At 37.9% G+C, this 15012-nt stretch overlaps 1 protein-coding gene across 6 annotated transcripts in view; it reads left to right on the top strand.

Moving 5' to 3' along the window:
• Positions 1-554: 554 nt before the first annotated feature.
• Positions 555-15012, top strand: part of Scel (sciellin) — a 95990-nt gene continuing 81532 nt past the window's right edge. For 5 of the 6 annotated variants that reach the window (XM_048801415.1, XM_048801414.1, XM_048801416.1 and 2 more), the window contains exons 1-3: positions 555-705; positions 11102-11163; positions 12004-12121. In XM_048801415.1, coding sequence (XP_048657372.1) covers positions 11121-11163; positions 12004-12121 — 161 coding nt within the window. In that variant the 5' untranslated portion in view covers positions 555-705; positions 11102-11120. Of the gene's footprint in view, positions 706-813; positions 1342-11101; positions 11164-12003; positions 12122-15012 lie in introns of those variants that run through there. The other variant, XM_048801412.1, reaches the window with a different exon arrangement.

The raw sequence follows: 15012 nt of genomic DNA, 5'->3' as shown, positions 1-15012 counted from the left end.
ATTCCTCCCTCATGCTGCCCCCAGCTGTGAAAGAAGTTTCAACCATCTTTTTGACATTTTCCTTTAACATATGTAAAACAAGGACCAGAATTTTTACATTTCAGTATGTATTTTTCCTCTGATGGTTCTACAGAATGTTCCATGTACAGAATTTGTGCAACTGATTCATTCCATATCTCTGATCCCAGAGTTGCTGGATTTCCGAGGACTTTCCTTTCCTAATCAAGTAGCAAACTCCCTGTGTGGGTCTGTCCCACACTCCAGGCACTAGGGGCAAATAGGGATTCCTTCTACAGAGTCTTTGTTTTGCTTTTTAACATGGAATTGAGAATAGCTGCATGCTTTGCCGCCTTGTTAGTGAAATTGTTGTATTTTTGACATCAGTTAAAAAGGTGATAACAGGAGCATTTTGAGCATAACATGGCCACAAATTATATGAAGAATTCACCACACAAAGACAGTAGTCCGGGAGTGAGACTGTTTTAATTGAACTGGTATTTGTACAAGGCGACACCCTCTTTCATACCACCCACCTCCTCCCTGAGTGACTCAGCGCCAGGAGAGAAGTTTCAGACTGTTCATTAATACAGTCAGGTAGAGGTAGGAACTGCACTGAGAAACTCCAGGTTCTTGTTTGTTTCAGCCAGATCTGCTGGGGAATCACTGCAGGCTGGTTAGATAGAGTCCTGATTTTCTGCTCAAGAGGTAAGTTGAATTATATTTGCAACACAAATACACCTGCTTTACTTTATGCACATAACTTTCTCTGTTTTCTTTCCAAATGATTAAAATTAGCACTGTCTGTATTATTTTTGTATTTTTTTTCAGTTAAATTTTGACAGCTTCTAATGGGTATTGTGCTTGTCAATAGCTCTGTTCTTCTTGGTTGTGCTTCCAGATCGCATAGTTTTGAACTTGGCAATTATATGTATTATGGGCATCATAGAAATGAGAGCTTTTCAAGTTTCCCATGTGTTATCTGTCAGCTGGTGAATCCTCTCACACTCAAGCATCATGAATGCTTAAGTCAAGGGACCAGCACTCTTTGGTCTATTTTCTCAAGTGACTGTAAAAGCATTTTTTTTAATCTTCCTGTTTTCATAAATGATTTTTTTTTTCATGAAATAGCAAACTATTTCATTAGTTTTCATATTGTTTTGCATCTCATAAGGCATATTTGTTTTTTTCTTGGCTGCTAAAAGCACTGCACATTGCTGAGCTGTGAGAGATGCCAAAACCACATTCCCTCCACCCTATCTTCCCAAGGACTGAAGGCAGGGTGGGTGATTGATGCCAAAACCACAGTCCCTCCACCCTATCTTCCCAAGGACTGAAGGCAAGGTGGGTGTGTGGGGGTGTGATTCTCCATAGGGATTTGTGTGCGTTTGGCCAACTTCTCTAAGTTATATTCTGAATTCTAAACTAAAAGCTGATTAAGATATACTTAAGATATACAGGGGCAATTTTTCAACCTCTATTCATATCCTAGTCCTGAAAAACCAGTTTGGAAAGCCTTTTGATAAGAATATAAAAGTTATTTTAACCAAGTTTTCTTTTATAAGTAATAGCTAAGCTGACTTGTTTTACTCGTAGTTTTTTTTTTCTCACTATTTCCATTTATAATACAGAGCTGTAGGGATCAGACAGTTTGTGACTAGCAGCCTCATGCCCTGCAGTGAGGCATTCCCCATCGTAAGAACTAGAGTTTTCATTGCTTCCTACTGTTGCCCAAACCACCTGAAGTCTCAAGGGGTTTAGATATATCAGTGCTAAATTCCAGTGGTTTACTGGAGAATTTTATTACTTGGTTTTCCAACAGTTATAGTAATTAGAAAGCTAAAGTATAGCATTTGGGGAGTCTAATTTCATTTTTCATAAAATATAATTACATTAAAACTGGCTTTTGTTTCCATAGTTTATAACATAGATATGGCCTTTCTGATATTTCTCTTACTCCGGTGTCTAAAATATTGAAAAAATCAATTTGAGGAAACTAAGGTATGACAGTACTTAAAATTTTACCAAAACTTTTGGATGAGTCTAAATATCAATGCATATAGGTAATACAGAGAAACATATCAGAAATCTTTTTGTTGTTGTTGTTTGTTTTTTGGTACTGGGGATTTAACCTGGGGTGCTTTACTACTGAGCCATATTCCCAGCCCTTTTTATGTTTTATTTTGAGAAAGGGTCTAGCTATGTTGCATAAGGCCTCTCTAAGTTGCTGGGTCTGGCTTTGAACTTGCAATCCTCCTGCCTCAGCTTCCCAAGTAGCTGGGATTGCAGGTGTACCTCACTGCACCTGGCTCAGATCATTATTCCTATTGAAATTTCAGTTGCATATTAATCTTAAGATTTAATTGACATAATCTTTTAAATTGGAACTGGGCAGAGATTCATCCAGTCTAACTCCTAAATTTTCTAGATGAGGGAAGCAAAGCATAAACTTGCCAGTCTCAGAGTATCAGAATCAGAATGTGAAGCTAGATCATCTGTCTTTTGTCTTAATGGGATTTTCTCAATAATTTTTCAAATATCTTCCATATAAAATATGTAGTAGCAATAAATGAGCTATACTCCATCTTTTATAAAAGGACTACAAATGATTTGGAAAAAAGAATTTCCTTACCCAGCACTATGTGAAAATGTTATTACCGTATGTATGGTATGGTCATAGGATACATTTCTCACTTAGCTTGTGGAGTTAGTCTTTTTATTTAGTATGTCCAATGGCCTCTGGGTCAGAAGACAGTCTGGAAGTTGTGTGTAGGTGTGGGATATGCAACTTGGGAACATCTTCACCTTAGCTACCATTGTTTACCTGGCTGCCCTCTCTAACTTTCAGGATGTTGACTGAAATACCTGAGGATTCATATTACTGGGGACTTTGTAAACAAAATGAAGAGGGTACGTTTTAAATGACTGAAGTCATACCATGGAATGAACTGCTATAATTCACCAAGCAGTCAACCTGAGAAAACATTAATTACTTCACTGCTAGCATCTGTTATGATTGAGGCATTACCTCTGAGCATTCTTAGGTGTGAGGTGATAGAATCCTTGGTCCAGCAGTCAAAGAGAAATCTCTTTTGGTTCCACAAGCTTCTCTTTTGACATTATACTGTTTCTAGGCCATTTATTGATCTTTTTTAAAAAATATTTTTATGAGTGGTTGATGAATTTTATTTATTTATTTATTTGTATGTGGTGCTGAGAATCGAACCTAGGGCATCACACATGCTAGGCAAGTGCTCTACCACTGAGCCACAACTCCAGCCCCAGTTATTGATCTTTCTCCATTTTTTCTTCCTGAGAAGTTTGAAATAAAGTTTTCATGAGTTAATTACTGTGCCTCTATACAGGTATTCAGTGTTTCTAGTTTACTGATGCACAAATCCATGTGATTTTAGGATTTGGAAAATGATATTCCTTAGATGCAGGCTTTGCCAAATGAAAGCTTCATTTATTAGACTTGCATTTTATGTAAGTTGCTAAACTTTTTAAGGATTTGAATCATCCTTTCATTATGATCATTAATTGGAAGAGTGAATTTTATAGCTATCTGTTAAACACCAACTGTCTTACTTCTAGACACAAAAACCAATAATCCTAAATGTTCATTGTAATTGTACACTTGAGACCTCTAAGAATCTAAATGATTTATTCTTTGTCTCTAGATCCAAATTTCCTCAACTCTAAAATGTTAGTAAGTCTCCTTTATGTGGAACCTCTTGAGGAAGACAGTGAACTCTAGATAGTACTTTTCAACCAGGGGTGCGCATGTTATAGGAGGTTATGGCAGTGATCTAGAAAGTGCACAAAACTCACAGTAAGCAAGGTACTTCTCTGAATGGAGAGCTAATTTTCATCAAAAGGTTCTAGAGAAAACGATCCCTATGGCCCTGCCTTTTCCCTTTTGTCATCAGGGAGCTAATTGTGTATGAGTTTAGAAGGCATCTAGGTATAGAAAGCACAGGGGACTGGACTCCAGATAGACTTGATTTTAAATCTCCTGAAACGGAAAATAGCCCATGATGGAACTCAGGTGATAGGTAATTTATATTGGATTGCATTTTTATTCATGAATAATAGACAGTGTCTTTTGTAAAATTAAATTGATAATTGTCCCAGAGAGTAGGATACTATTCTAACAGAACATTGGGGTTATTCTGTAGAACAGCTAAGGGCCATATATTAAAACCAAGAATCAACGGAGAGAAAAATTTGTGGTGGAAGGGGGTTATAAAGACTCAAGAAAATTTGGAGCATACAGACATTGGGTAGCAAAAAGATTTCATTTGTGCTGTATTCTGTATTATTTCACTATAAACTAAGTAAGATTCCCAAACATAGGCTGTGAGGCTACGTGAGGAAAGAAATAATCCATTTCTAACCATAGCAGCAGGATAAACAAATCTTTGCCTGCCTGGTAGATTTTTGGATTTCCTTCTATTGCTTTGTACTCAGTCTAAACATAGTCGTTTGGGTCTGGTGGGCCCATTTAAAATTTAACTTAAGGGGACTTATTAACATTTATATTTTATGAAACACATTTATACTTTATGAAACCTGGTTTGTTTTCACCTTACATAATATTTCATGTCCTTTAGGGGATAACTAGTTGTTGGATGATTTGTTTTGTCTTCTAAATGATAGTGCTTCTGTTTATTGGTCTATAATTATCAGGTCCTCCTTATTCTTCTATTGAAAATGGTTTTGTAGCATATGTCCTTTTCCACTTCCAAGGCATTTCCCCTGTTTCAGTGATTTCTGGGAAATAAGAGCTCAGGATCTTTTCATACATGAAGATGAATTCCACTAGGCCCATTTACCCCTTGTAAAATGAGGGTAATGGACATGTTTGCTCTATTTCTTTCCTCATTCTACTTTGCATTACTGTGGACATTTGCCCTAAGCAACTACTCACATTTCTTTCCATAAAGATAACAATTGCCATAAATGTCTTAAAATCTTGATAAATTGATGGGAAGATTTTGGAGAAGGGAAAGATACAATTGTCAGAAAATTTGGAGCACACAGACATTGGGTATGCTCATTCTATGCTGATCTCATGATGCTTTCATAAGACCATCAAAGAAAATCCTCTCTGGGTCTAGCTTCATCACAGTGCTATCCTGCAAAGGGGCTGTTCTTCTTTTCACCATTTATTTTAGCCCAGTAACTTTCCACCTGTTGGTGCCCTTTTGTTTCCCAGGCTTCTGAGACAGGTACTTTGGTGTCAGTCTGATTTCAATTTGAATCTCAACTGTGCAATTCAGTAGTTATGTAGCCTCAGGCAAACTACTCAGCCTGAGATTCCTATCTAGAAAAATATTTTAAAAAACTAGTTTTTCCCACTGCCCACTTGACTAACTCCAGTCCTAACTTCCTATAAAATGTCCCTAACTTCGTTGCAATAATTTGTCTTAAGGTTTTATTTAGGTTTGCAACAAGGATAATAATAACAATAACCTGAAAATGTTATATGAAGCTTAAATGAAATTATATATAAATAATAATACACGTAAGTGTTTTCTATATATGTATAATGTGTATATATATATATATATATATATATATATATATGCATATATATATCTCCGAATTACCCCAAGACACAAGATATCAGCAGTCGGAGTTGAGTTTCTTTTATCATTTTTTCTCACCTTCCCTTATCCTCTGTTCATCTATTCGTGCTCCAGGTTTTCTCTATTCCTCTTTGCTTTTTCTGTGTTCTCTTCTTTATGGGCCCCTCTCCACCCATTCCAGTTTCTTTGCTCTCAGCAATCTATTTAAAGAGAAAGTTTGCAGGAAGAAGTAAAGATATTTTTAGGTAAGCCAAGTGGCATTTTGTCCTTGGGTATGAAGGGAAGAGTGAGAGCTAAAAAAAAAAAAAAAAAAAAAAAAAAAAGATCTTTCTTTGAGAGGTACCAAACAATGAAGAGAATGGTANGTGGTAGAGTGCCCCTGAGTTCAATCCCAGGTAAAAAAAAAAAAAAAAAAAAGGAAGAAAATACTGGGCTGGGGGTGGGAGGTGTTGCTCCTCCCTGGTCAAGCATTTCCCAAGCATGTGTGAGGGCTGAGTTTGATCCCCAGCACTGCAAAGAAAAGGAAAGGGAAAAAAGGAAAGAGAGGAAAAACACTAAAGGAAATCGAGAAAGGCCATAAAGGAGGTGAGAAAATGAAAAGAAGGCAAATTTTTAAAGTAGTGGACAAATAGCATATAATTATATTTTATTTCTCATTTAGTTTATGTCAAGGAATGGCACAGGTCTGGGAATGAACAGGAAACATTATCTAGCTATCCAGTGGGAGATAGAACCCTCCAGGAAGGAGTGTGGTCACAGTGTCAGACCACCCCTAGCTTTAGAGTGGCAGCAGGGGGTTCAGGCTGAGCCATCAGGGGAAGTAGGAGTCGTCATTACTGCTGCTCCTCCATTATGCCCCATCTTTTAGTACATCAAGACATTTCTTTATGCCTGGTATTAGCCTACCACATGACACTTTAAGTTACATGTAAGATCACTTACTGAACAGAGCCCTGGCATTATAGTCATATAGACTTAATTACAGTTCCTGGGTTTGCCACTTACTGTGTGATTTGTGCAGGTTATTTAAGTTTTGGGCTCCTGTAATTAGAGATAATAGTACTCATTTGGAAGAATTAAATAAGATCATGTGCATGAAGCATGTGGCACTGTGAAGGGTACATGGTAGGGACTCAGTAAGTGATTCTTCTTGTTAGGAACATCGATCTTGTAGGCATTTAGTAATAGATAAGGCTTTACTAATACAAGAAACACAAATATCTTTTGTAGACCTCATCAGCATTTACCTCTTCTCTTTGCTCCACCATGGCTTAGTATCATGTAGGAAAACTTTTAGGTTTGAGTTAAAAAAATGGAAAAGCCATCTATTGAAAACATTAGGAGGTTTACCTTTCTCTTGGAAGGAGAAGTCCAAAGATAGATTATGCAAGGCAAATGTGGCAGTTTTATGAGATTGTCAAGGAACTGGGCTCCTTTTGACTCTCGGCTCTGTCCTTCTTAGTGTGTGACCGTGTATGGTCTTCCGTGATTCATACGGTCCAAGATAGCCACTTCCGCCTTCAGCTCCACATCTTAGTTCAGACAAGAGGAGTCATGATGTACAAAAGGCCAGGTTCTTCCCAGGGACATGTTCTTCAGCCTTAAGAGCCAGAGCTGTAACACTGTTTACAGCTTCAAGTGAGGCTGAGAAATGCCATTTCATCTGTGGGTAAAGAAGGGGAGACTGGATATCAGGCGCCTGAAAACTTGCTTGAAAACTTCTCCTTCACCTGTGCCTGGACCTGTCCTTGCTGTCTACTATTTGAACACGGATCCAGGGTTTGTCGTGTTGCCTCTTCTATGGTGTGCATCACTCTGCCCAAAACCCCATGTGGATATTGTTCTTGGGATTTTCCTTGGTCCCTTACTCATATCCCACCTCAATCCTCCCCGTAACCCAATCTTCTGCTGCCCCTTAAGCTCTGCTAGGGAAGAAGGAAAGTTAAGATAGTCATAATGGTTTAGATGGTTTTATAGTGATTTATAATCTACAAAACATTATCTCATTTAGCTTCCATAATAATCTTTTTTTTTCTTTAGTTGTAGGTGGACACAATACCTTTTTTTATTTTTATGTGGTGTTGAGGATTGAACCCACTTCCTCACTCGTACTAGGCAATCACTCCACTGCTGAGCCACAACCCCAGCCCCATAACAATCTTTTAAGGTTAACATAACCCCCTACGTTGTAGAGGCAGAAAGGAAGAATGGGTTCACGTAGCTGATGGGTGGCCAGGCTGGAAGCTGTCTGGCTGAAGGTCATCATTCCCCCACCTCCGCCCTCACCACTAACACCTTAACATGTTACCTCCCCAAATGACACGTCATTCCCTGTCCAGGCATATTTTACCTCAGCCTGGCTGGAAGTCAGAAGGAATTTCAAGAAAATGAACATCGGATAAATATTAAGGGTGTGAGGGAGATGGAAAGTTCTGGGGCATAAAGGGAAGCTAAAGATAGGATCAAAGGGGAAGAGGAGGGTGTTGGCATTGAGATATGTGAAGTCTGTGTAAGATGCAGTCAGCATCTTTACCCCTCTACAAGAAGACAAGGCAACTTCCATCTTCAAAGGGCATTGTTCAGGGAAGTTAGCACAAATAGCATGAACAGAAGAACACAGTGTACTTAAGGTGAGTTTGTGTGTCTCAATGAGTATAATTACCTTTTCAATAAAATGAGTTTTAAGTTTATAGCTCTAGGGGCAGATTTTTATGTTGTATATTCATTTTTATAAATAAAATATTTATACATAATATGCATTTACTAAATGCATATATGCTAACTATTTTAACTAGTACATATGTGCTATAACTTATACAAATCCATATACAATATCTATTTTTTTTCTTTTTTTTTCAATATCTATTTTTAAGTAACATACACAACTAAAATAATTGAAAATGTACTACCCAATAGTTACATGGTTTTAAGACATGATCCACGCCTGCTGTCAGTTTTTCTTTTTGTTTTTTTTTATATTACAAAATTCACCGTTCAGTGTATAAAATTCAGTATTATAAAAAATTTATTCACAAGGTTATAGAACCAACATCATTAATTCCAGAAAAAAATTTCATTAATTTTTAATTGTGCATTATAATTAAAGATAATAGTGGGATTCATTATGCCATATTCATACATGCATAAAATATAATTTGATCAGTCTCATTCCTCAGTGCCTCCTCTTTCCCTCCTCTCCTGCATCCCCCAAACTGTTTGCTCTACATTTTTACCCCCCAAGGAAACCTACCGTTAACAGTCATTCTCCATTCTCCCCTTCCACTAACCTCCGACAAACACCAACCTACTTTCTTTGTATGAATGTGACTATTCTGTATACTTCATAAAAATAGAATCATATGACATGCCATCTTCTGTGTCTGGTATCTTTCATTTAGCCTAATGTTTCAAGCTTCATTGAAGTCAGTACTACATTCCTTTTTTATTGTTGAGTAATGTTCTATTGTGTGGTTATACCAAATTTTGTATTCATTCATCACTAGATAGGCATTTGGATTATTTCCACTTTGGGGCCACTGCTAATAATACTGCTGTGATTATTCATGTACAAGTTTTTGTGTGGAAATATTTATAATCAAGGTAAAATACAAAGAAAGTTGTTCGTTGAGAATCTTTCTGCTGCAGTGATTCCTTTAGTGACTACCCTGGGTCTCCTGGTGCCATGCATCAGGGTCAAAGTTTATAGCACTTCCAAGGAGTGAGATATCAAAGGTCAGGCAGGACCCTGATGTTTATCATCCCTCTAATACCTGGGTACCCATTTAGTCTTGAAGTGACTCATGATGAGCACTATTGCTGCTTGCTGAGATAAGGGTTGGCTTTGGTTTAGAAACCTAACTGCCTTTTAGCACCTTGAGCAAGTTACATACTGTCCCTGACCTTCAGATGTTTTGTTTGGGAGTTGGAGGTCATAATAGTGAGGTCACAGAGTTCATGTGAAAATGAGAGCCGATGCCTGTGAGGGGCCTTATTCAAAGCAGGAACTCAACAAACAGATATTTATGCTATTAATAATTGCCTTGTGAATAGGGCAACTGAAGAAACAAAGGAAAGGGACAGTATAGCACAGAGCTCTATGAGCAATTTTGCTACTTCAGAAATGTTTAAATCACATTTCCATAAGGACTGTATCAGTTTGCAAGAGCTGCCGTAACAAAATACCACACATTGACTGGACGACTCAAACAACAGAAATTTGTCTAACAGTTCTGGAGCCTATAAATCCAAGATCAAGTTGCCAGTAGGTTTGGTTCCACCGAGATTTTTTTCCCTGGGGTTTCAGATGGCTGGTTCTTGCTGGGCCCTCACCTGACCTTTTCTCTGATGTCTCTTTCTGTGTCCAAATTATTATTCTTATAAAGTCATCAGTCAGATTGCATTAGTGTCCACCCCAAGGGCCTCATTCTAACTTACTTCTTCAAAGACACTATTTCCAAATACAATCACATTTTAAGGTTTTAGATTTTGATACATGAATTTTGGAGGATGCTATTCCATTGTCAGACACTGGGAACAAAAGAGACTTAGACCCTGCCCACTGAAAACCTGATCTCTTAGGAGAGACAGACAAATAAGGGGTAATTGTAAAATGCTTTTTCTCCAAATACCCTGGCCCCTGTCCCACGATTAGATTTGCAGTCTCTGCAAATTTATCATCCAATATACAGTTGACATTTTGGTTGCCTCAGAATTCTAGTTCAAACCTCTGAGAATGTTCTAGGTCTTCATCAGCTAAGAGGAATAGAATTTATCAGAGCCCATTAACAGCCGGAAACAGGTGGGTCAAGAAGCAGACTCAGACTGAGGCAAAATTAACCAATAGTTAAGGCATGTTTGTCTTCAGCTGCCTCTTTACCTCCCCTTCCTGCCAAAGTCTAATCAACGTCCAAACCCAGCCAGGGCCACCCCACACCCCTTACATGTCCATATGCCCAAGTTCAAGTCTGTTCCTTGCCTTCCCACTCCCAACCCTCTCTCTCACATTTTTGCTTTCTGCTTTCCAAGGTGAGAGAGGCATGCAGTTAAGAATTATTGAGCACCTACTGTGTACTGGGCAATAACTAGGTACTTTACATATGTCTCCACTTGGTCCTCATAATAGTTCTATTTCACTTCATTGTTTAGATGAGGGACTGAGCTAATAACATTCCCGAGGTGACACAGTCAGAAAATAGGACCATTTAAATGCAGATCCTTCCAACTCCACTAAGACCATTCAGCTCTCAGAAACTGAAGATTATTCAACCAACTGCTTGTCATACAATATTGGGGACACTAAACATCCCGGGCCTCATTTTCTCTATTTGTAAAATAAATTAATTGGAATAGATGAATTCTCAGGTCCTCACAGGGTACTTTATGTAGTATATGGATTGTACTATATCATATAGCTTTGTCAATGTCATTGAAAAATATGCCTTAGTAATGAAATACTCAGTTACAGATTATTAATGTCATTGCTGTGCTTTCTCACATTCCCATTTTTCTTTTAGATCCTTACTGGAAGGCAGCATGTCTGATTTTCCCATGAGAAAAAAGTCACCCACAGGAAATGGTAATTTAGACAATGATTCCTTTGCTCAACAAAACCTCTAAAATCTAGGAAAAACAACTCATAGTTTTAAATATAGGTATTCAATGCTTGGAAGTAGCAGTCGAATCAGCTTTGCTTAATTTAAGCTTAAGAACAAGCAAGAAGGGGCTGAGGCTGTAGCTCAATGATAAGAGCGCTTGCCTAGCATATGTGAGGCACTGGATTCGATCCTCAGCACCACATAAAAATAAATAAATAAAATAAAGGTATTATGTCCATCATAATAAAAATATATACATATAAAAATATAAAAATGTATATTTATATTTGTATATATACAACTAAAAATATATACATATAAAAAAGAACAGGTGCTATAGTTTTTCATCATATAATTGTAATTTAAAGATTCTTAAAAAAAAGTCCTTCTTTGAGGGTGACATTTCTTCTGGTTCCCAGAAGTTCAAATAATCAAATTACATGTAATCAAATGCACCAGGACTTATTGATTTTAATTTACTGGGTCCTATAAAAACAGTCCTGGGTGTACTTCCGAGACATATTTCTTGTTGGGTCAAAACCCAACCCACTAAGCCCTGGCTTAGTTTATTCCAGGCTGGTGGTTCTACATTCCCAGGCGCTGGATGAGGCCTCGTGAGCCACTCTGGCAGTTTCGCTTGGCACCTGAGCAGATTTATATGTTATCTTTGATGATGGGGTGTGGGATTTGTTCTTTCTTGCTGGTGCGTCCTGCTTTGAAACAGTACTGGCTGATCACATGGACTTCTTGAGATTTTCAGAGTAAACAAACCAATACTCAGCATCACTCTGTCACCTAATTTTTCATGTTTCCACTGATAGATGTGAAGAGCACCACTCGGGGGACCACACTGAGGCAGCAGGGTTTTCACGAGATGAACAAAAGAAGGACTTTCTTACAGGACAGCAGCTGGATAAAGAAACGTCTAGAAGAAGAAAAGTAAGTGTAGGGATGTAGGAGTGGGTGGGTGGGTGGATGGATGAGCGGAAAGAGGTGTTCTCTGTTTGGGACTAAGGGGTCATCTGAAAAGCAAGTTTTCTTTAAAACACATGGTTCTAATTTTGGGTGAGATTTAGGAAACATAAATCGGTGGTACCAGATTTTCAAGAATATTTCCTTCATTTTTAATACACTTACACATAAGAGAATGTGAGACACTCCTCAGAGAGAGTATGATTGTCACCTGGAATAGATTTTGGTGTTTCCTTGGTGAACAAAAGAAAACAGGAGTTTCCGGTTTCCAAAAAGCTAACAGTTAATCCATCATCATGAGATTCCTCATGTGTGTTGGTCGTGCCGGTGGAAACAAACACATGGTAGCATTATTCCAAATCCAATAATAATGTATTGCAATTTTCTATGTGTACAATTGAAATTAATTAATAAATCCCCAATTATTTTAGTCCTATCTGCCCCACTTCTAGATATTGGATCCTACTTCTAGATATTGGATGGATGGAAAATGTGGCTTTATTTTATAAGAGAAAACACTTGCTACCTGCAAAGTTTCATCTGCTTTAAGCATTGCTTCTGCCAAAGATCTGGAAACTATGATCATAGGCATACAGCCTCATTGCCAACACAGATTTATAATAGATATGCATCCATCCCAGATCTTTTTTTATAAATTAGTGGCACATTATAAATTACCCACACACATGTACACATCTTATCATTTCCTTATGTGTTAAGCTTCATAGTGGATAATTGACATATTAAGTATCACTGAATCTCACAACAATCTCTCAAGGTAGATATTATATACTCATTTTATAGGAGAGAAATCTCTAGTGAGAAGAAGCCCCATAATTTGTCTGATCGGGCATCATCATTAAGTGGCGGAGTGGAGATCTTAACGTGACCCATTGTCTTTTCATTATACCTGTGTTTCTCAAACAGGGGTGATTTTACCCCCTGGAGACATTGGGCTATGTTAGGAGATACTTTTCATTGTCAAAATTGGGGTGTGTTCTTCACACCCCAATTGGGGTGAGTAGAGGCCAAGAAGGTTGCTAAAGATCCTACAATGCACAGGACAGCTTCCACAATAACATCATTGTCAAACCCCAAATGTCAGTAGCCCTGAATCTGAAAAAAACAGCATTATATGATATGTAATCTAAACCTTCTACAAACTGTCCAAATATGTTTATCTGAGGATCATATTTGTAACTGTTACATTAAAATACCTACTGATTATTGTTACTGAATTTTATTGTTTTGAGGACATATAGGGGCTTGTGGAGACAGATTCACTTTGGAGTTAATACTCTTGGACAACAATTATTCCCTTCCACAAAGCAGCACCTATTGCTTCTGTCAGAGCTTAATATGGCATTTCTATTTTTCTGTAGTGGTAGTGTGATGTCAAGTGTAGATAATAAATTTTGGATTGCAAATATTTACACAGATGGATGAAGACAGAGATGTCTAAGATAAACCACAGTTGGTAGGAATGTTGGTTTTGTGCCAGTCAAACCTCCCTAAAAAGGCCTAAGGAAGCCAGCTGGGAATGGGATGGCAGCTGCTGAGTGAAGGGGAATTTGGCCCTAGTGCCTCCCTGGCTGCTACTGGCCCAGTCCTGGGCTGTGATTCTTTTTCAGGTAAGAACACGCCTGGTGTCTGCTACGCTCTGACTGGTTTTGGAAAGGGATACGAAGAAAGATAGAAACGTCCCCCTTGGGACCTATGAGGGTATATATTTGCTAGGATTGTTTCAGTTTCAATGCTCATCTTTCTTTTTAATTGTCTACTACAGTTCTCTTATAGCATTATTAAAAATGGTTCCAGAGTGTTGAGTAATGTCAGTGGAGCCGAATCAGGAAAAATGTAGTGTTTCCTGTTTGGTTGGGTTGACGTGAAAGAGGTTCAGGTACTTACTCTCTGCTTTGGCTCCACTCCAAGAGCTCCACTACATGTTTTGACATTTCCTAAAATTGCCCATACATTCAAATGCACTGAGTAAAGTATAATGACATGGCTTTGGGATTTTATGTATAAAGGTTCCTTGCAGAGCTGACCAGAAGAAAAAACAAAGGTTTGGAATGAAAAGATCTGGGTCCTAGACCCACCTTGTCACTTTGCTAATCTTGTGATTTTTAGGAAAGCTACAAAATCCCTGATCAGTTTACTCTTCAGTGAATTGGAAAGGACAGTGTCTTCCCTGACTAATTCAGAGGGTTATTTTAAGGACCAAAGAGGGCAATATGGGCTCATGGTTCAAGATGGGCTAAATCTCCTATGAATGCTCAGTCTCCTTAGCAACATGTTTTCCTACACTTTGTCAAGGAAATTGTCAAGTCCATCAATTATCCAGACATAAAGGGGTTAATTAAATTTAAACAACATTGGTAGAAATCTTTTTTTTTTTTTTGATGTTCTTTTTTTTTTATTTTTTTTTATTTTTATTTTTAATTTTTTATTGTTGGCTGTTCAAAACATTACATAGTTCTTGATATATCATATTTCACACTTTGATTCAAGTGGGTTATGAGCTCCCATTTTTACCCCATATACAGATTGCAGAATCACATCAGTTACACATCCATTGATTTACATATTGCCATACTAGTGTCTGTTGTGTTCTGCTGCCTTTCCTATCCTCTACTATCCCCCCTCCCCTCCCCTCCCCTCCCCTCTCCTCTTCTCTCTCTGCCCCCTCTACTGACATTCATTTGTCCCCCTTGTATTATTTTTCCCTTTCCCTCCCACCTCTCATCTCTGTTTAATGTTAATCTTCTTCTATTTCTCTCTTTAGGGTTCTGTAGTTTTCATTGTATAAGTCTTTCACCTCTTTTGTTAGGTTGATTCCCAAGTATTTTATGTTTTTT

Source organism: Marmota marmota, unplaced genomic scaffold, assembly GCF_001458135.2.
Source record: "Marmota marmota marmota unplaced genomic scaffold, marMar, whole genome shotgun sequence".
Classification (NCBI taxonomy): domain Eukaryota; kingdom Metazoa; phylum Chordata; class Mammalia; order Rodentia; family Sciuridae; genus Marmota; species Marmota marmota.
The sequence above is the reverse complement of the archived record's forward strand: the minus strand, read 5'-3'. Positions and strand labels throughout refer to the sequence as shown.